Source organism: Ochlerotatus camptorhynchus, unplaced genomic scaffold (genome assembly GCF_037179485.1).
Source record: "Ochlerotatus camptorhynchus isolate MF236.1 unplaced genomic scaffold, CSIRO-AGI_Acam_v1.1 ptg000577l, whole genome shotgun sequence".
Classification (NCBI taxonomy): Eukaryota; Metazoa; Arthropoda; class Insecta; order Diptera; family Culicidae; genus Ochlerotatus; species Ochlerotatus camptorhynchus.
In genome coordinates, this window is record NW_027041058.1 from 4,580,823 (window position 1) to 4,602,758 (window position 21,936).

General features: G+C 44.7%; 2 protein-coding genes across 2 annotated transcripts; one reads left to right on the plus strand and one right to left on the minus strand.

Annotated features, from left to right (window-relative positions):
* Positions 1-1,479: 1,479 nt before the first annotated feature.
* On the minus strand, positions 1,480-19,951 carry LOC135713697 (kinesin-like protein Klp61F). Its single transcript, XM_065236893.1, has 7 exons — positions 19,667-19,951; positions 19,098-19,600; positions 16,162-17,135; positions 15,939-16,098; positions 14,682-15,880; positions 1,969-2,109; positions 1,480-1,897 (listed from the first exon to the last, which is right to left on the minus strand). The coding sequence occupies exons 1-7, from the start codon at positions 19,747-19,749 to the stop codon at positions 1,832-1,834; spliced, it is 3,126 nt and encodes a 1,041-aa protein (XP_065092965.1). The 5' UTR covers positions 19,750-19,951; the 3' UTR covers positions 1,480-1,831.
* On the plus strand, positions 17,795-19,012 carry LOC135713779 (actin-binding protein IPP-like). Its single transcript, XM_065237014.1, has 2 exons — positions 17,795-18,630; positions 18,691-19,012. The coding sequence occupies exons 1-2, from the start codon at positions 17,795-17,797 to the stop codon at positions 19,010-19,012; spliced, it is 1,158 nt and encodes a 385-aa protein (XP_065093086.1).
* Positions 19,952-21,936: the final 1,985 nt, after the last annotated feature.

Consider the following 21,936-nt stretch of genomic DNA (forward strand, 5'->3'; position numbering starts at 1 on the left):
AGTTTAAAACAAATCTACCGCACCACGCATTTCCAGTCACTATATCGCACTCGAGCGATGCACCTCTCGGTAGAAAAAAATGTCCTACAACTACAGCAAGGATCGACTACACAGGATGGTGAACAATCCGTACCTGGCGGATGTAAAGTTTCTAGTGGGTAGAAAAAGGAAGCTAATCTACGCCCACCGTTTGCTGCTGACCTGTTCGAGCGAAGTCTTCAAAGCGACCTTCAGCAAGCGATTCATCAAGATCCATCGTAACTATCCGTTGGTCGTCGTGCCAGACATCGAACCGGACATCTTTCTGGACGTGTTGTACTTCATCTATTGCGACATTTGCGACATCGGCCAGCGAAATGTGGCGCAGCTGTTCTACGCTGCGGCGAAGTACCAACTCTACGATCTCCGGGTGAGGTGTGAGAACTTCATGATCCAGAATACCGACTTGGGCGAGTGGATTCAGATGTTCTTCAATGAGCCGTATCCCCAGTTGCGAGATATTTGCGCAAAGCAGTTAGGTGCCGACGTGGTGGCAGTGTTGGAACATCCCGCATTTCTTCATCTCTGCAGTTCTCAGGTTAGGAAAATTCTAGATCTACAAACGCTTCAATGCTCGAACCGGCAGCTACTGGAAGGCATCGATCGGTGGGTGGAACATCAACCGGAATCGCAGAGAGGTGAAATAGTCGTAATCCGGCAAAATTTAGCCTGGAAAATTCACGAAGAAGAGAGGAGCAGAACGGAGATAAATCTGATGCCATACATTTCTGGAATGATTCTGGCATCTCGCGATCTGAACCTATATGGAATGGGGATCTACACGGGAGTGAACAGGCTGTCGATGGATGAGCCGTGTAACGCTTCAGTCATCATCGAGATCGGCTGCTGTGAGGAAACTGTGATAAGTAAATCGATACCACTAAGACTGTCGGAGGACGGCGAAAGGGAACAGCGAACGCAAGATTGCCACTTCAAACGAATACGAATGTCGCAAGGTAAAGCAATCAAACTGACCGTTCGGATAGCGGGAATGGGCACGGAGTTGCGTAGGGCTTGGTGTAGCAGCAATCGAAATAGATCGCCGGATGTTGGTAGTGGAGATCTTAGAGTCGTCAGTAGTGAGAATACACGTTTTGTGACACCTATTGCTTATTTGATTTATGATTCGGTAGACAAGTGAAGTAATGAAATAAATTATTGTTTGTTAAATTGTACACACTGAGTTTTGTTTTGTTTGGCGTGACAAGCACAGAGAAGCCAAAAAACTATCCTCAGAAAAATTACATGGTCGCACCATGAATCGATGCGATCTTCAGATAGCCCTTTAATTTGCACAAGAAGCATTCACTTTTAATCCCCTCGTAATATTGTTTTTTTTTCAAAGAATTTCGTTCGATTTCCCTTTTAGTTATCTTGGAGGGTTTCAAATAATGGATACATTTCGAAGTAAATACACACAACGCACAACTAAGTTAAGAGTTACTCTGAAAATTGCATTTTTTTATACTTATAAAACAGCTTTTTACTGCAACAGAGAATAATATCCAACAATCATAGAGGTTCTCCCGCCGTAAAGTCATGGTACTCTCGTACGATTTTGAAGCATCAAGTTTCTCTGAAGTTTGAAGTAAATTTAAGGAATAACGAGGGTTCCGTACGTACACGTCAATGGGTGAACATAAAATATAATATAACTAGAAGTACCTAGTAGCTATTGAGTAGCAAGCGGAAGAAATGCACTATGCAAATACCATTTTTTCTTCTTTTCTCTCGTGTTTGTGGGTGTTTGTGCGTGCATCGGTTCAGAGCCGATAAGAATGATTTCTGATTTTCAGACAGTTTCGTTGATGGTTTCCATGTTTTCTTTGTTTTCTTCGCATTCCATGGTGATGGTGTCCTGCAAGCAATTTCCGATTCAGTTTTCATCACCCATGATTTATTTGATTATTTGAATGTCGATTGACGTACCTTGGGTAGAATGTTGGAGATTTGCAGATCCTTGAACTGTTTCCGATCTTCGTCCAGCACCACGTTGCTTCGCAGGGGAGTCGAGTTCCGGATCTCGTCAGTGATCAGACTGGTGCACAGCAGACTTACATCTTCGTTGTCCTGGAATATGCAAGAATGGCAAGAAGACTTCTGGTTAGAAAATTGAAGAGGATGCCGGAGAAAACTGGAGGAAGTTTGGTAAGTTCAAAGCACATCTATGGAAAATTCGGAGATCTCTCAGAAGAAGATACGGAATCATCGGCTGACCGGTCGCTTAAGTATCTATTAGTTTTGAAATATTCCCAGAGAATTCTCGCGGATCTTGAGGAAGTTCCGATATTTACTAGGAATCGAGATATTCAGAGATCTTTTCCCGCCCGGACAAATTGAAAAACTACAAGGGACAGCCCTATGGGGTTCTACGCAATGGTAGTACTACGTGGTCTTATATAATAATGGAATTTGAGCTGGGTTCTCTCTGTTTATACTCTTTAGAATGACTATGATTGCCCTGAAAAGAACCTTTTGATATGAATTTTAGTTGGGGCATGTTCAAAAATTTAAATCTTTTGGAAAATCTTGGTCACCCTGAAAAGGGCCTTGAAAGCCTTTGGAAGATGGCATTTAGACCGGACAATCCCATGTTCTTCGGTTCAATGATTGGGCACTCGCAAAAGTCTCGGCCCATCTGCTGCTGGACAGGGGTTGAACTGGTGTCTGCGACAGGTTGAAAGGCCGCAGAATATCAGTGTCCACCCAGCTAAAGCTTCTCCTCTTTTTAGTTTTTCTCGTTAAACTCCTTCTCTCAACAAGTTGGTAAATCTTAGCCTGTAGCAGAAAGACGGTTCCCTGCCCAGCCAGGATTTGGTCAACCGTCCGAGAGTAGTATCTGAAGGAGGCTTCAGAAACCAGTTTCCTACCTAGATCCTTCCAATCGAAATTGTTACCCATTAACCTCGAGCCCGCCACGAGTTATTGGTACAAAATACTAACCTAGAAATACTGCTATTTAAAATGTAAATCAAACATTACTGATTTTGGCTCCGCAAAGTGTCACACACGACTGAGCCTAGTAAATAAACGAACTAGTAGTTAAAAAAGAAAGAAAGACGGTTAACACTTTTTTCGACAAAATTTATGATTCTGTTTCAGATAAATTAGAACTTTTATTTATTTTCTCTACTGTGCTAAATCAAACGAGTAGAAATAAGAAGGGATATCGGTAGCTGGCTAATCTTTAATTCCTAGAAAATGGTGTAATTTCATATTTTTGGTGGTCCTTGCAACCAGCAAGTGTAACCCAAGAACCAAAAGCAGTACGATGCTAGTTTTCATTGCTATAACGACGACTGAATTAAGGGGCTTAGAAGCAGAGGGGTGAAAGTCAATTCTCTTTATCGATTTCCTCTTTTGATGACCATGGTGTCACTAACCTATTTCGCACTATTTCTGCTATGCTCTTCTCTCATCCAGAACAACAAACGTATCAATGAATGTGTTTGCCGTCGAGTTATTAACGAAACAGAAAGTAGATGAAGAGAATCGATCAAAATAACTTGCACCCCTGCTTCCAAGTGTGATGGCGATGAGTGTGCAAAATGTTACGCATCATCCCTATTCGCACAGGCCCGAAGATCGGAGGCGAATGCCACTTCGACTTGTTTCATCTACTAACGACTCTCTGATGACGGTGTTGGGGAAGCAGAAATGCTACGTCGACATGTTTCGTCTAGAAACGATTATCTGATGACTGTGTTGGGGAAGCAGCATATGCATGTACGGAATTGGTTGATTTGTTAGTTATTTCGGCGCTTTTGGACAATGTAGTTTCTTTTTGAATATCAGCTGTCAGAAGTATTGCTATGGATGCGTAGAAATATTTCTGATCGATTGATGATAAAATTATTGAAATTGGTCCAGAGGCAGCTGAGTTATTAACGTTCCAAATCTTTCAAAATTTCGTTACATGTTCCATTTTTGGTTTTCGCAAAGTGTACCTCCATATAGAAATCACAGACGCAGTCCTACGTCAGGGAATTTTAGTAATAGGGGAAATGGATGTAATGTCGGCCCCTAATTTCGACTAAATTTTCAATAGCGACCAAAAATATCAATTTGTGCCATTCCAAATGACGCGTTCATCTAGATAAAATTGATAAATAGCAGATTTTTTGCGATGGGCCCAATCTTAGATCCAAAGGCCAACATTAGAGCCACTTCCCCTACCTAATGGAACATTCAAAGAAGAAATTATGGGATGATGTAAATGTTGGTTCAAAATCCTGAAATAGAGACTTATTGATCTTCCAATATTCCGTGAGAATGTCTGAATCCAAATAAGTAACAAGATTTTTTCATAGATTTCTAGGCGCATTTATTCGAGATTTCAGCAATCATCTGGGGAATGTTCGGAGATCTTTCTTTCTACGAGAAGTTTGGACATCTTCCAGGAAAATTTTTGTGCCATGCCGGAGATGCTCGGGGAACTATTCTAAGGACAATTCGGAGATCATTATCCAAACCGAGTTTGGTGATCTTCTTGGCGGACGTCTTGTTCTGTAGATTCTATGAACATATTCGTTAAACTACAGGATGATGCTCGATTAGGATATTTGTTCTCTCTTTTATTAGGAGATTTTTAGCCGTAGGCTGGTTCATTTCCGAAAGCCCCTGAAGTGGTCTACCCTAGTAACGTAGTTTAGAATTTTCGGTGAAACCTGAGGAGGTTCTCCTAGGTATAGGTGTGCTTAGGGTGTTCCCTTGGTACATAGTGGGTACGTTTGTGATTCGTTGTTATTCTGCGTTGTTTGTCGGGGACGGCAGGGGGTAATGAGATAATCGTTGTGTGGTATCCAGTCTAAAGTCAATCGGGTCCGTGTTCGGTGCGTTGCTATTTTGAATAGGGGGTCGGTGATTAAATTTTATCGAACAATCCAGCATCTTAAGAAAATCTATTAGAGCAGCTTCTGTGGATGGATCATTAGACAGGGCATTGCGTATACTGTCCGGGATTCCGTTGTGAACCGGGATGTTCTGGAAGCAGGAGCAGTTGACGACTGTCATTATAGTGTTGCAAGCGTCGCGCCACTTCCGAAAAGAGGTAGCGCTGCTCATATTATGGGTTACTCGGGTGTGTCCAGATTGAAGCCGAGATAAGATCTGCCGTTTCCGTCGATTCGTAGTGTCCTTCAATTTGAAGATGTCACGTGGTCCACTTTTTGTAACCCACGTTCCAGTCATCTTGAAGGGTTGTTTTCATCCATGTTTTAATGTCTGTACTGAGAACAGTTAGTTCCCAAAGGCAAAAATCTTAACGAACTTACTTTTGTTTCCTTCAAAGTCGGAATTGGTTTGCAGCTGCAGGAACAAGCCCTCTTTGGATCGACGTGGCAACGAGGAATAGTATTTCGTCCAAGCAATCATCGTCGGATCGGCCTACTTTTCGCTTCGGACCCACAACACAGTAGTTCACTGGGCGCCCTAGATATCGGTGCAGCCTCACAGATGATCAGCTGTTCAACTGATATGGCAATAACCACAACAACACAGTCCCGAAACACAACCACTCCTTTACATCCAGACTCCACTGATAGACAGCAGCAATTCGCTAACAATATACATTGTACGTCCACGCTGTACTACCAGAATGTACGTGGGTTACGCACCAAAACAAACCAAGTACTGCTAGCACCATCCCAATTTGACTACGATGTGATAGCTTTCACCGAAACCTGGCTCGGTGCTGATATTTCAAATTCTGAATTATCACACAACTATACAATCTATCGCTGTGATCGCAACGCCACAACAAGCCCATTTCGACGAGGTGGTGGTGTTTTGGTCGGCGTCCGTAATGCATTGAATAGTGCCGCTGTTTCGATTGCTGGTACCGAGTGTCTGGAGCCAATAATCGTTCCGATCAAGCTGCCTACATTTGAACTCTTCGTTTGTTGTATTTATCTCCCTCCCAACAGCGACAATGCATTGTATGGACAACACTGTTCATGTGTTCAAAGACTGATGGATCAAGCGGGCGATCGTGGTTTGGTTGTTGTTGTTGGTGATTACAATCTACCCTTCTTGAATGGGACCATGATGAAGAATTGCGATGTTTGCTACCTACAAATACGTCTTCTGAGCAGGAGTTCACTGTGGTTGAATCGTTCATCGCTAATGGTCTGCATCAGTTGAATCATTATGGTAATGCGAATGGAAGGATACTAGATTTGGTTTTCTCTACTGATATCAATGTACTCGAGCTTGTGGAGCCCCCGTCACCGCTACTGCGTGTTGATGAACATCATAAACCATTGGTGCTTGTGATTGAAACTGCAAGCGAATGTGAAATTTCCCGAGCAACTGATCCGTTAGATTTTGACTTCAAGCGATGTGATTTTGCAGTTTTCAGCTCAATGATTTCGGACGTCGGATGGGTGAATCTTCTAATTGGTTGCAGTGTCGACGAAGCGGTATCGATATTCTACGACAAGCTTTATGGAATCATCAGCGAAGTTGTGCCTCTAAAACAACGGATCGACACCCACAGGAAGAAACAACCATGGTGGAACAATGAACTGCAACGGCTGCGAAATCGTCTACGCAGGGCAAGGAAGCGTTACTGTCGGTCTAGGAATGAACAGCATAAGGCTGAGCTGCGTGACTTAGAGAGCGAATATAACTCTTTGCATGCACAATGCTTTCGCTGCTACATTCATCGTACTGAAGCAAGTTTGAAACAGGACCCCCAACAATTCTGGCAATATGTGAAGACCCGTAAGCGATCCAACGGAATGCCCCGACATCTTCGTTACCAAGGTGAGGCAGCTGAATCTCCATCAGAATCGGCAAATCTGTTCTCGGCGTTCTTTCGAAGTGTGCAAAGTAATAACCGACCAACTTTGACTGAATCGTACTTGAGCAATTTGCCGTATTACGACTTGAACGGGACCGTCTACAACTTCTCTCGGCAAGATGTTTTTGCTAATCTGGTTTCTATCGACACTTCGAAAGGAGCAGGTCCAGATCGTCTGTCACCTTTCTTCATCAATCGGTGTGCGGAGTCAATCGCTTTGCCTGTGAGTATACTCTTCAACAGACCTCTTTCGGAGGACATATTTCCCAACAAATGGAAAACTGCAGCCATCACTCCCATTCATAAAAGTGGTAATGGTAATGACGTCGAAAATTATCGTTCAATTTCGATTTTGAGTTGCTTTCCTAAAGTCTTGGAGAGTCTTGTCCATGAACGTTCAACATGTGATATCAGAGAGTCAGCATGGATTTGTCAGGAAGCGGTCAACAACAACCAACCTGATGTGCTACGTTTCTTCTCCTGTGGACAGCCTTGTAAAGCGACAACAGATCGATGCAGTTTATGTCGACTTTTCTAAAGCATCCGACAAAGTGCCGCATGCACTGGCAGTGGAAAAACTCAAACGCATGGGATTCCCTCAGTGGCTTACTCAATGGATTGAATCGTACTTGCCTGAGCGTTGGGCTTTTGTACGCCTCGGTGGAACCTCATCTGAAACGTTCTCAATTACTTCTGGGGTTCCCCAAGGAAGTCATTTGGGACCATTACTTTTCGTGCTGTTTGTTAACGATCTGTGCGGACTCATCAGATCAGATGGCGTTCTAGTATGGGCACCGTATCACGTCACGCTTTGCTTTCGCATTGAAAAGATTCAACGTATAACTTTGTCCGCTACGCTCTACGACTGTTACCATGGAACGATCCGGTTGTTCTTCCGCCGTACGAGGATCGCTGTGCTTTAATTCGTCTTTCAACATTGGCTGATAGAAGGATTCTTCTGCAACGGCTGTTCATATTCGACATTCTGGACAACAATGTAGATTGTGCTGAACTTCTAGGGAAAATCCAGTTCAATGCACCGGCTAGGCAGACGCGACAAAATGACCTTCTCCGTATTCCTCAGCATCGTACAGTCTACGGTCAAAACAATCCACTGGATGTTTGCTGCCGTCGTTTCAACGAATCGCGTGAAGATTATGATTTTAATATTTCGAAAACCATGTTTAAAAATAGGATTAGTTCTTTAACTAGACATTAATAATCCGGTCTGTGCGTTTTTATTATACGAAGACAAGTAAATAAATAAATAAAATAAATAACAGATGTGGAAGACAAATGAGGTGTTCGGCGGTGCGATCTTTTGTATTCCGTGGATCCAGGGATGTTTTGATGTTGCTGAGTTCAAGGCATATACAACGCTGGCAGAATCTGTTAGAACACACATGGGTTTATGGCAGGGCGTAGTGGGCTAAGTAGATGGCCACGGCCATCGCCGAGTTGACAGAGCATTGATCGGGAAGTCGAAAGAATAAACTGTTAAACGCATCCGCTTCCCGTAGCCTTAGAGCCGTCCGTGAAGCGGTGTTGAAAATTGGCGTATTTAGTTCTGAGTAGCTCCACTAGGGGGTTGTGCACATGGACTACATTGTGTTGATGGCATTGTTTGTATGGTGTTTTTGAGCTGGTTTGATTAATGGTTTTTTATCATACCGGTTAGCGAAAAATTATTTTCTCCGTTGTGTATCGTTGCATAAACACGTCAGCAATCAGCGAGAAGTGAAGTTCGTCGTGGAATTATCGTTTATAGTGTATATTTCGAGTTGTGAAATTAGTGCTGAATCAATTTCGTATCGGAAATCTTGTGTTTACTGCTGTGTTGTTGTTATCAAGATCAGACGCACTGCTGAATCCACCTCCACCGTTCGATTGACGAGCGTATTAGAGCATCTCCACACGCGTGTTCAGTTGCTATCATATTCATCATGAGTTCTACTTGTGACAAATGTGCAAAACCTGTTAAAGGCGATGAAGAGTCCGTTTCCTGCATGGCTTTCTGTGACAGGATAATACACATGAGGTGCGCGAACACGAAGCTGTACAAGGCTTTTCTGAACATTATCCAGTCAAGTCCGAACTTGTACTGGATGTGTGACGAGTGCGTAACTTTGATCAACTCTATTACCGAGAGGCAAGAAATTGCACATGCTGAGATCAGACAGGAAATGGCCAAACAAGGACAGGAAATTGCTCAGTTGACGAGACGAATCGCGTCATCCTCTCCGACAAATCTGGATTCCGGAAATATGACCCGTCAACCCCCATTGAAACGTCGCCGTGATGAAGCCCTACTGACTAGCAAACCACTTGTTGGTGGTACTAAAGCGGTGACTGATGCTGATGTTCGGACTGTTCCTGAGCCTGCTGAGTTGTTCTGGCTGTACCTCTCCCGTATTCACCCTAGCGTGAAACCGGAATCAATTGAGAAGCTAGTCAAAACTAGCGTTCAGTGCGAAGATCCGGTAAAGGTTGTGCCGCTTGTGAAAAAGGGATCCGATACGAGTCGAATGAGCTTTATTTCGTAAAAGGTCGGAATGGTTACAAAACTACGCGAAATTGCTTTGAGTTCGGATACTTGGCCAGAGGGGATTTTGTTCCGCGAATTCGAGGACACAAGTTCAAAAACACATGTGGTTGCCTCGTTCAATCTCTCCTGTTTCGGGTCCTTCGCATTATTCCACTCCCGTCGCCGGAATGGATGGCATCTAATTCCGAGTTACATGCAGCGTTGCATAATCGAAGCTGCGCATCACTTGATGAAGTCGATTTTATTCCCAATTCCTGTAAACCAGAACGCACTGCCTTTCGCACTATGGGGGACCTCCTTCCGCTCGATCCGGTCGTGCACGCTGTTTCCAGTCATCATAGTCGTTCTGGCCCTGCGGTCGAGTATGGCGGTGAGGTCCCCCAACCTTCATGTTCAGGCAAGTATGCTTCCAGTAGCAACAGGTATTTGTCTGATCAGTTTTCAAGTTCCAGTGTTGCGCCTCTAGATACCAAATCCTTCACCGACTTCCTCCTGTTGAGTAGCATTTCTGTTGCCAACGGCATTAAACAACCACTGTACAGCATGAGTCATCAAACTTCACGCCCGGGTCGCACTATGGACTGCATTTTGGAAGCCCCTGGTTCCTCTAGTCCAGTCCCGCTGATTCCTGCCAGCGTTCAAGTACAAATGTGATCAAGACAATTCTTCGCCTGATGTTGCTTATTTCAATCCTGAACATCACGGTCTGCAGTCCACCGATGACGGCTTCCTTTATAACACCGATTCTGAACATACTGCACCGAATCATAGCTGCCACGTTTCTGAAAGTGTCAGCCCAGAACGCATTGCCTACCGCCTCATGGAAGCCCCTAAGCCTCTCAACGCAGTCGTGTGTACTGATTCCTGCCATCGTAGTCGTTCTGGCCCTGTGGTTGAGAACGGTGAAGGCGTCTTCCAACCTTCGATTTCAGGCAAGTATGCGTTTATTGAAACCAATTCCTCGCCTGATCAGCCTCCACGTTTCAGCGCGGTTTCCAAACGACTGAACTGTTGCCTCGAGCCTGCTCCGGTTAGTACTTGTCTTGAGCAGTTATGGGTGAAGATTACGACGTCACACAACATGATAAGCATCGGCGTTATGTACCTTCCTCCTGACCGTAAACCTAATTTGAGCTGCGTTGACAACCATATCAGTTCCATTGGTGCTGTATTGTCCCGATTACATCACAACGATCTAGCTCTGCTATTTGGCGACTATAACCAGTCTGGGCTTGTTTGGAATATTTCCGCGACATTCTTCGGTCGTACATGCCTGCTTCCTGCTGTGCTCTTTTGGATGGTTTTAGCCTGCATGGTTTAATGCAAATTAATTCTGTACCAAACAGAAACTCTCGTCTGCTTGATCTTGTGTTGGTGAACGAAGCCGCTGCACTAGAGTGCAGTGTTGCTGAGGCATCCGAGCCTCTGATACATCTAGACGCCGATCATCCAGCGTTGGAAGCATTCATCAATCGATCAGTTCCTGTTTTCTATGAAAACATCGTTGATGTACAAAGCCTGGACTTTCGTAGAACTGACTACGTCGCATTAAATCACTCACTTGCCCAGGTAGATTGGCAGTCGCTTGACTTGTGTTCGTCCATTGATGAAGCCGTTAACTATTTCGACGAAGTTGTTAGCCGATTAATAATGGATTGTGTGCCTCTGAGGAGACCTGCTCCAAAACCGGCATGGTCCAATGCTCGACTACAACACGTGTGAGATCGAAGGCTCTTCGAAAATACAGCCAGTCCCGTAATCCATTCACCAAGCGATTATTGTGTTGTACAACCGTTTTCTATACAAGAAATACTCAAGACGTATGCAGACCAATCTCCGGCGTAATCCTATGCTATTCTGGACGTTTGTGAAAACAAAATGGAAAGAGGATGGGCTACCGGTTGAGATTCACCTGAGCGATAAAAGAGCCAACACTTCTTTAGAGAAATGTAACCTCCTGGCTGAGCATTTCAAGAGTGTTTTCAACGATTCAACGGCATCGTTAAGCCAAGTTGCTGAAGGGATCAGAGATACTCCCAGTGATGCGTTCAGCTTTGATATTTTCACGGTCACATTGGACCTCGTCGACTCTGCCATCCAGAAGCTGAAATTCTCGAACGCTGTTGGGCCTGACGGCATTCCATCGTCCATACTCAAAAAATACTCAACAGAGCTTTCCTTTCCGCTTTCAAAGCTGTTCAATATTTCGTTACAACAAGGTGTATTTCCCTCTCGTTGGAAATCTTCGTTCATGTTCCCGATTTTCAAGAAAGGAGACAAACAAAATGTGGAGAATTACCGAGGAATTACTTCACTTTGTGTCTGCTCGAAAGTATTCGAGATAATCATCAACGACGCATTATTTACCAGCTGTAGAAACTACATTTCTCCTGACCAACATGGTTTTCACCCCAAACGTTCGGTCTCAACAAACCTCGCTCCTTTAATTTCCCTATGCATACGGAATATGGAGGCAGGGGCACAGGTGGACGTCGTATACACGGATCTCAAGGCTGCTCTCGACCGGGTTGATCATGCCATTCTAATTGCCAAACTCGAGAAGCTTGGTGTTTCTCATGGACTCACTCGTTGGTTTGAATCGTATCTTACCAATCGAGAGCTTTGTGTGAAAATCGGGTCTGATCAATCGGAATATTTTTCAAACAACTCAGGCGTTCCTCAAGGCAGCAATTTGGGACCGCTGCTATTCTCCATAATCAATAACGAAATCGGTTTGATACTCCCAACTGGCTGCCGGTCATTCTATGCAGACGATGTCAAGTTGTACGTGGTTGTGCGATGCTTCACTGACTGCCTGCGGTTGCAGCACCTGATCGATAGTTTCGAAGAGTGGTGCTCTAGGAATTTTCTCACGTTGAGTGTTCAAAAATGCAATATCATCACTTGCGTGTGGACAACGTTCGTGATCTAGGAATTACACTTGATTCTGCATTCTGCTTTGACATTTAAGCTACATTACACGGATATCATAGCCAAAGCTAACAGGCAACTCGGGTTCATCTTTAAGATCTCTGATGAGTTTCGGGATCCTACCTGCCTGACAGCTCTATATTGTTCTCTAGTGCGATCGATCTTGGAATTTGGTGTAGTAGTATGGTGTCCGTATGAAACAGTTTGGATAGCGAGGATCGAGTCTGTTCAGAGGAAATTCGTTCGTTACGCTCTTCGCCACCTTCCTTGGAACGATCCTACGAACCTTCCACCCTACGAAGATCGTTGCCAACTACTGGGTATTGAAACTCTTGAACGTAGGCGGAAGATTAACCAGGCAGTTTTTGCAGCAAAAGTGCTGATAAGCGAAATCGACTCTCCCGGGATTTTGGCTGAATTCGACATCTATGCACCTGAAAGAGTTCTACGAGCGAGAAGTTTCCTGCATCTCGGACCCCGTGCAGCTAATTACGGATTACATGATCCAATACGGTTCATGTCTGCCCGTTTCAATGAATTCTATGTTTTTTTTTTCGATTTCAACTGCACAGTGGAAATATTTCGTCAACGGATTCAACGTAGTCTGCTGGATAGGTGACGATACGGTTCGACAAATGCAACTGCTTTCAATCAGCAAATTGTTGCAAGACGGTGAGTAACTGTCCATTAATGTACATCTGATGAATTTTGCTACCTGTTTCCTTTTTTGTTCCCGATCAACTCTGCGATGACGGCCTCGACTGATCCAAGGATAACTCCGTGCCATAGGACGAGGTTATTATTATTTTTTTTTATGATGAAGACCATAGTATTATTATTATTATTCGGTATTTATTTTTATAATTGATGTGTTTTTCTGTCCTTTTTATATTGTTCCTTGTAGTTTGAAAAGATATGGGGTTTTTACGCCTATTTGCGCAAATATTTGCCAAATAGGCTTTTCCCCATCAATCTTCATTTAGACAACAAAAGTCCAATGAAGAGAATAATAAATAAATAAATAAATAAATAGTGCGAGAGTTCTTCCCTGCCTTAAAGCGCTTGGCTAGTGTAAGTTGGATATGGGTGGGACCACTTGATGGACCAGGCTTTCTTGGGCACTATTCCCCTCTCTGAGGAGAAAGACCTCGTGGTTCCCAGTGGTCTTTTCTAGGTAACTGGATGTTCTGCAGCTCAGCGTTTTAGCGATTTCATATTGGAACGGCAGTACACCGATTCAGCGGGTGTAGAAGGCAGAAGACCTACGACGATGCGGATGGCCTGTTAGGGCTAGACGCGTGGTTCGAGAGTCTTTGGAAAGGCAGGTTAGTTCAATCCCATAAAATAGTCTACTGATTACGGTCGCCTTGGCTACCTTTAGTATGATCTCTCTGTTGCTGCTGCGGTGTGGTTTGAAGAGTGTTCGCAGGAGGTTTAGTCCCGTGCGGCGATTGGCTTTAGTGTCAGTAACGTGTGCTCCCGGTCCAGGCGCACTCCGAGAACCTGGATGGTCTTTTTGATGGGTATCGGAATGTTGTTCGCTGATAGCAGCCAATAGCGGGAGCGACATAGATGGGAAACCACGCTCTTTTCTGGGGACAATACGAAGCCTGCCCTGGCTTATACAGCAGCTTGCAATTTTCTTCGCAATGCTTTGAGGGTGCGTCCGATAGCCAGCAGAACGATGTCGTCTGCATACACAAAGATGTATATTCCTTTTGGGAGATCCCTAAAGACACCATTCATTGCAACCAATAAGATGATGTGGGGGACTCCAGTCTTTTCCGCCCGGGATGATGAGCGGTGTTTCCCCATCAGAACCTGAAAGGTTCTGCAACAAAGGAAGTTTTTTAACGAAGTGAAGGATATGGCCACTCAGACCTCAGTCAACCAATTGTTTCATGACATGAGGGGTCCATGCACGGTTATATGCCTTGGCTAGATCCAAGGCCGCTATGTCGAGGTGGAGTTCCTCGTCCATCGCTTTCTGAAGTACGTCTCCCAGGCCGGTAAAGTACGTTCCGGTGCCGTGGCCGGGTCTGAACGCATGCTGTCGGTGGTCGAGATGGTTATTGCCCTCAAGGATAGAAAACTAACTAACATTTTTTGGAGAATATCCCGGGTACGTTCAAAGACCTTTCACAGGAAGATTTTAAATCCTACAATATACAGAATAAATTCGGGAAATTTTCAGAATGGACCCTGGAACCCATGCCTCCATGATTGTTTCTAGAATGTCCAAGATTTTGCATGACAAGTTAAGGGGATCGCCCAACCGACATTGGAGATTGTAATTCAAGGCTAATTTAGGAATTACACGCTTTGTTAAGAGAAGAAAAAAACTGAGAACTGGAAAACACTCACCTCACTAATGGTCGTGGACAGATCCAGATCGGCCCTTCCACGCTCGCGCCAGAACCGACGGATGATGCGATCGTGCGGCGACGTCATTGGCACGTCTCTCGGATAGTTGACAGTCTTCCGCACCGGTGTCTGCCCCGTCGGTTGATACAACGTCAGCTCGTCCCGATGGAAGCGATCCACCTGTTCGCTCAGTTCGGCCAAATTGGCGCTGGTTTGATTCTGATAGGAGGTGATATTCCGCTGGAGCTGCTTGTTCAGGGCAATCGTTGTGTGGCGGAACTGGGATTGTGCTGCAGATTCGGAGTTCAATTTGTCACTTAACGCTTGCATTTGCGACGTATGGCTAGTCGAACATTCCGCCTGGTGCTGTTCGAACTCGGAAGAAAACTTTTCCCAACTCTCGCGAGAAGCTTCCTCGAAGCTTCCGAGCAAACTGTTCTGTTGGGTGACGGTTTCTTTCAGCTGAGTGCCTAATGATTCCACAGGACAGAGAATATTATTTTGCAGACGGCCTTCGACGATTGCTTTATGTTCCTGTCGTGTCTCTTCCAGCTGCCGAGAATTTCGTTCTAAAACACCGATGCATTCGGTCTGGTGTTCAACGTTTTTGTCAACAGCGGATCCATTGTTCGCGATCAGTTCCTTAACAGAAGCTTTCGTTTGCGCTACATTCTGACCAACATCCCGCAGACGATCCAGACCAGCTCGTTCCGCTTTGACTTCCTCGCACATGGCCATCAACTGGGTCATTCGTCTGTCGTAAGCTTGCTTCGACGTTTCAACGAACTCTTCGATTCGAGTTTGGCTTTCGCCGAACCGATCGACCAGTTGATCCATGTCGAGGAGGAGCGCTTTCTGGGAAGCACAGAGCTGTAAATTTTGCTCTGCACTTTCCCGGCATGCTTGCCAGGTGGCGTGCAGAAGTGCTTTATGCTGCTCATCCTGTTCGGCAATTGTTTTTTTGAGAGACTGGACGTTAGCTGTGATCGTCAGTTGCAGGGATTCAACTGCCCGTTCAATCGTTTCCGAGAACGCTTGTGCCACTTTCAGTTGTTCTGAGCTCCAGTTGCAATGATCGGCTCGAAAGGTGGTCAGCAGAGAGGATCCCTTCGACGACATACTCCCGGATAGGGACTCGAGGGATGTGATTTTTGATTGGACGTCCCGCTGTAAAGTTTCCTGATTTGAGAGGTAGTTATCTGAAACGAATCTTGGATTATAAGTCCTGAATTGAGCGAATTCCGAGCATTAACTTACCCCAATCACTCACAATCGAAGACGATATTTGGTGGCAATTTTGCGTGAGATTGGCGACATTTCCTTCCATTGCCTGCATTCGAGTCTTCAGCTGTTCCACAAACTGTTCACAAACACTTTGATTCTTATGATCCGTTTCTTTTCTTCTATCGATCGTGTCCTGAAAGGCAAAACAGACATCTCACCATGGTACCCTGTCAATATTGTCAACCCATCGACTTACATGCAACCCATTGGTATCTTGCTGAACTGATTCCACCACCTCAATCAGCTCCTTGGCTTGATTGGTCAATGCTTCCTCGGTCTTTATGTGTCTATCGAGAACTACCTTTTTCTCCGCATAGCGTCGCTTCGTTTTGTTAAGAAAGCGCTTCGTCGTGGTCAGCTCGTGCTTCGTGTGGCACAGATGGTCCTCCGTGCGGCGCAGCATATCCTCCTTTTCGATCAGATTCAAACTGACCTCCTTGAAAATCGACTCCTTCTTGGCCAAATCCTCCTTCAGCACCTTGATCAGAATTACTTTGTCGTTCAGTTCCTTCGTGGTAGCTTCCGACTTGTACAGCATCTCGTTGTAAGTCTCCTCGGGCAAATAGATTCCATTCTTATCCCTGGTAGCCAACAGTTCCCGCTTGAGTCGATCAATTTCTTCCGTATATTCCTTGATGACCGTCTTCTTCGATAGCTTTTGATTCGCTTCCGGTTTATTCTGGATGTTCTTCGCCCTATGAGCGTACTCCAGTGTGCTCATCGTTTCCTCAAAGTCCTTATGCCCTGGAGACACGGTCGCAATGATCGATGTCTTGGTCCTTCCGCCGAGCGATTCCTGCAGCAAACGGGTCAACTTGGACTCCCGATAGGGCACGTGCGGCGTCCGTTCGACCAATGCCGTTATCACGCGGCCCAAAGTCAACAGCGACTGGTTGATGTTAACCGATTCGCGCGTTCGGATTCCCTTCTCGTTGCCGGCCTTGGTAATGTTCTCGCTTCCGGCCAAATCGACCAGGTTGAGCTTACCGATTTTGAGCAGTTCCTCGCCGTCCATGCCGTTCTCCTTGATGTGCACGATGATGGAGAAGATGGTGTGCGAACGGGAAGACTGGGCGTTCATCAGGGTGGAAGCCGTCCGGCGACGTTCCTGACCCTTGGCCAGCAGTTTGTAGACATCGTCCTTGCTGTGGACCGGAATTTCCTCCAACCCTGGAATGGATGCAAACGGGAAAAGGACGGGGTTGATTAAATAATGGAAATGGAAACTGAAAACGGGAAAAAGGACCACGGGTCTTCAAGTCGGTGTCTAGAAGAATTTAATGAACTTAAGGGTTAAAAAATAGGACACTTACAAGGCTGGTAGCGATCAATGCTGTCAACAATTGTGATTTTAGTGACCATGTTGAAAGCAATAAGTGACCAAATAGTGACTTATAGTTGTAAAAAAAAAGTGACTTAAGTGAAGAAGTTTGATGCTTTAGACGTATTCAATTATTAATTCATAAACACTTCCCGAGCTAAGCCGGATATCTTCTTTTTTAAATTTAGGATGAATTCATAGTTTGATGTTATTTTCACATCTAAGCGTTCATTAGCGAAGCGGAGCAAAATTTGCGTTGGCATGAGAGAGACTAGTACTTTTCTCCCTCTCGTACCTTCGTAAAATCTCGCCCCGCGCGTGAAATATCGCTCAGGACGGAATCCACCTTACTAGACCCTCTCTACCTGGAACCATATTGAGCCGACCTAAAAACTCCAGTAGGCGATGGCCAAGAAACGATTTTTTTCCATTCCATTCCTGACGTTTCACAATCAAGTTGATCAAACCAGAAGTTCCTCCATCAGAGGCAAGCTTCAAGCGTAAGAAAATGTCCGGCCGAACGGAAATCAATTCCCTCATCGACCAAGGCTACGATCCGCTCCACACGGAACACTGGGAGGCCATCGAGTTTGACGATAAACTGGATCACCTTAGCCTGATTGATCAACGGCTTAAAAGCTTCCGGAAACCGGATATGCAGGTTCGTATCGGGGACACCCATTTCGACTGCCACTCGCTGTTGCTCCAGTGCTATTCGGAGGCGTTCGACGAGCTGGAAAACGAACGGGCGGTGATTCTGCCGCAGGAAAAGGTAACACCAGAAGCATTCCAGATCATCTATGCCTGGATGCTGGCACCCAAGGCGGACATCAAGAGGGAGCACTTTGTTGAGGTCTTCGTTGCAGCGGAGTATCTACGGATAAAGCATCTGATCAACCAGTGCTGGATCTGTATGGATAGCATCGAAGCACTTGTGGAGGACCGTGCCTTTCTGTTGTACATCGAAGCGGCACGGTTCCAGCAAACCATTCTTCAGAATATGCTTCTGAAGAGGATCTGCAAGTTCTTCCTACCGTTGGTCGCATCAAGAGAATTCATGCAATTGCCACTGGAAGATCTGAACATCCTGCTCAAATCGAGTTACATTGGAGTGTTCTCCGAGGCGGACGTCTTCTATGCGGCATGCATCTGGTTGCTCGAGGATTGGGAAAACCGACAAGAACATGTCAGCGAAGTTATGAATTTGGTCCGGTTTACTCTGATTCGTCCGAGCTTGCTAGCCCAGTTGAACAGCTTCGATGCGGACGAGCGGATCCATGATATTTTGAGGCACGAAACTACCAAGTACCTGGTGGCGCAGGCTTTGAATTACGCTTTTTCCAGGTAATCTAAACCGAACGTAATAGCTGCAAATGATTCAAAACAATTATTCATTATTTTCAGCAAATCCTTTGCAGAGATGTCCGATCATCGCCTCAGTAGTCGCAGAGCAAACCGAGTAGAAATAAAAAAGCTTGCAGATCGCACTTGGCTGGAAGATTTGGACGCCTTTAGGGAGGAAGGTGAAATGGGAATATACGCCTTCACTCCGGAAGATTGCAGCTACGAAACTTTTCTGGAGAGACTGGGCCATTTAAGTCGGGATCGTGACTGCTGGAAACGCTGGCAGAAGGTGGAAATAAATGTCGAATCGCTGCTAACTCCGCGCATCAGTTTACTGAAAACACCGAGCGACGAACACGGAGAAACTTCCGGAATATACTGACCTGCACGCTTTATCTTCAGGAAATCCCAGCAACTTTCAAATCTTATAAAGTGTAAATTACAAATATATTTTATACTACACCTACCTTGCACGATAACCGATCCCTTCTTGTTGACATCGTCGTAGATACGAATTTTGACCGTATCATCCGTGGACAGCAAATCACACAGTTCCTCGTTGTACAGCTCCAGATAGGAGATACGCATCGAAAATTCCAACTCCGTCATGCGTAGCTCGTCGAACAGGTGGTTCAGTGCCCGCGGGATGACTCCCGTCTGGGTGTCATCGTCCCACCCGGAGCTCAGTTCCGGCTGTTCCTCGCCCACCATCGTGTACGTTTTGCCGGTGCCTGTTTGGCCATACGCAAACACGGTACAGTTGAAACCCGCCAGCACCTCCTCGATGTACGGGGCCACCACGGCATTGTAGACTTCATGCTGCTTCGACTGTATGTCGAAAGCCCGATCGAAGGTGAACCTCTTGGAACTTCTGGTGTCCACAAACGTCGGTTTCAATAGCACGTCCCGATTCGACACCACTTCGACGACCTCCTGGGAGCGAATCAACTTCTCCCGGGTGTTTGTTGGTCTGCAAAATAATCCCATTCCCATACATCAGAAACATCCCCCCCAACCAAACGAATTCCGGACTCACCTGACCCTTAGGTAGACCTGAACATTCTGGTTACATTTGAGCGGTTTTCCGTTGCTCGTATTGTTTCCGCCGCTGGCATCCATGTTACTGATGCTTCTTTTGCTAGTCGCTTTTCCGGACCCAAACGTCTGCAAATCACTAGCTCTTCTAGCTCCCGCGGAAGGGGACAAAAACCTTCTGTTGATAGACGAAATTATGACTTATCTTAGGGGCTTTCTTTGCCAGAAAATCTTGTTTCCAAACTTTTACACCGAAAATTTCCAACTGCTGCTGCTGCGTGTTTGATGGCCGTTTGGAATTTTTTGATTGGTGACGAATGAACTCAAGTCAAAGAATGAATATTTTCGTTTCGTTAAGTTCATTCTCGTTACCAACCTTCCCGGCAAGCATCATGCCTCATCGACCTAGCTTTGATGTCACCGAGTTGGGGCCGTTTTTCAAAATAAATATTTCCGGTGTAGATTGTAATTAGGGCGAAACTTGAAACGTGGAAACGTCTGGAGAAAAACAGTTGATTGAAGTGTGTTGAAGTATGTTTTTGTGGGTGTTAGCACAAGCTGGCAGAGTGACTTACCCCCTGCCCCGTATGCATAACCAAATATTAAGGCCCACGCACATTAGATCCGGATCGGACGCATTGCGGCAAAGTGACAGCTAAATCTATTGTCTAACTGTCACATTTACGTCAACGCAACGCAATCTAATCAACGGATCTAATGTGTGTGGCCCTTTAGAGTCGGTGTATAATGAGTCACGCCGAGAGAAAAACAGTTGAACTCGCATCACGGTTTTCGAAAGATTCCCTTTCTTTTCACTTGGCAACAGAGGACTTCTACATCAACTTTAAATGACTTCTAGCGAGAAAAAAAAATTGCGGTTGTAGTAAATCATTATATAAGTGATTTTGTCAATTTATCTTAACAAAAAATAGTAGAAATTCTCATTACTGATCATTACTAAACGTATCCCATGACAAATAAGTGCTCACTGCGTGTTTATGATCATTTCTTCGATTATATTTTATATTTTAATGCAATACCTTTCGTGGACCTTTCCTAGCATCGTAAGGATTTGTTTACTTTGTACGATAGGTAGCCGGTTTGACAGTTCAATAGGTAGACTTGGCTTCACTCTTGGCGTGACTCATTAGACTGATGCAAAATTTGACTTTCTCGCTACACAGTGCTTAAATGGTTTCAAATCGGGTCCTGATTAGCCTCCCAAAGTTACAACTCATTTGGTTAGAAACAGACTTCGCACAAGCCATTTGAAGTTTACATGTAAATTACTATGGGAAATCTCAATTTTTTGTTCATTGCCTTCTAGTCTTTTTCCATATTGAGCTGCGAAACAGTTCGATAGCCATTATAATAGAAAATTTTTCTCAGCTACACACTTAGTTTTTTCTACCGAGCTCGGCTGTGCAAATCTCGGCAAAATAAGTTTTACTGAGATCTCAGCAAAAGTGACATTTGATTGCTGAGTCTCGGATAATGCTTAGCAGAATCTCAGCAAACAAATGAAATGTTTGCTGATACCTCAGTGAAACGTTTTTTGCCGAGATTTGCACAGCCGATCTCGGTAGAAAAATCTAAGTGTGTAGAACTTTGCTGAAGATCGTTTCTATGTAAAACGAGACAGGAAAAAGTTATTATATATTTAAGAGATTGGTAAACTTATGACATGATCAAGCAGCTGCTCTGTAGACAACACTGTATTTTGCAGTGTGACATATAGTAGCCATGATGTTGTGTTATCCTCACGTTTGCTCCAGCCAAAAATGTTGAGTTGGTTGGAAATGCTAACATGAAGCTTTAGTGTGATAATTTATTAGCTAGAGAATGATCTTTAGAATAGGGTAGGTGGATAGTTCCGTTAGAGTACGGCAGTATGAAAATTGAATAGAAGTTGAAAATGAGCGAAGGGCCATTAATGCGACAGTTTTTTTTTAAGTTAGACGCACATCTTTTGCCTAATCCGTACGATGTACGCGGAGACTTGAAGTATGTCTCCAAGTCTACAGGCAAAAAATGTGCGTCCTTCTTTTGCTCATAAACTGACTGCGGCTGTGGAATAGTTCTAGCGACGTTTTCATCCTACCTAAAGCCGCAAGCATTTTTCATTGAACATCTTGCCAATTTCCATCAGTAATCACCTCATTTTACCATTTTCCACAGATCTAAACTGATTTTTACCTCAACTCACGCACAAGAAATCTGGAAGATCATAACCACTAAGGCATTATTCAAATTTTCCATTTTTCTCAACAA

Bases quoted from the DNA above. Each gene is read 5' to 3' on its own strand.
- LOC135713779 (XM_065237014.1), top strand. From the start codon at position 17,795: ATGTCCGGCCGAACGGAAATCAATTCCCTCATCGACCAAGGCTACGAT. The intron at 18,631-18,690 runs GTAATCTAAACC...CATTATTTTCAG, and splicing joins TTGAATTACGCTTTTTCCAG to CAAATCCTTTGCAGAGATGT.
- LOC135713697 (XM_065236893.1), bottom strand. From the start codon at position 19,749: ATGGATGCCAGCGGCGGAAACAATACGAGCAACGGAAAACCGCTCAAA. The intron at 16,099-16,161 runs GTAAGTCGATGG...TTTGCCTTTCAG, and splicing joins AAGATACCAATGGGTTGCAT to GACACGATCGATAGAAGAAA. The intron at 15,881-15,938 runs GTAAGTTAATGC...GATTCGTTTCAG, and splicing joins TTCGATTGTGAGTGATTGGG to ATAACTACCTCTCAAATCAG.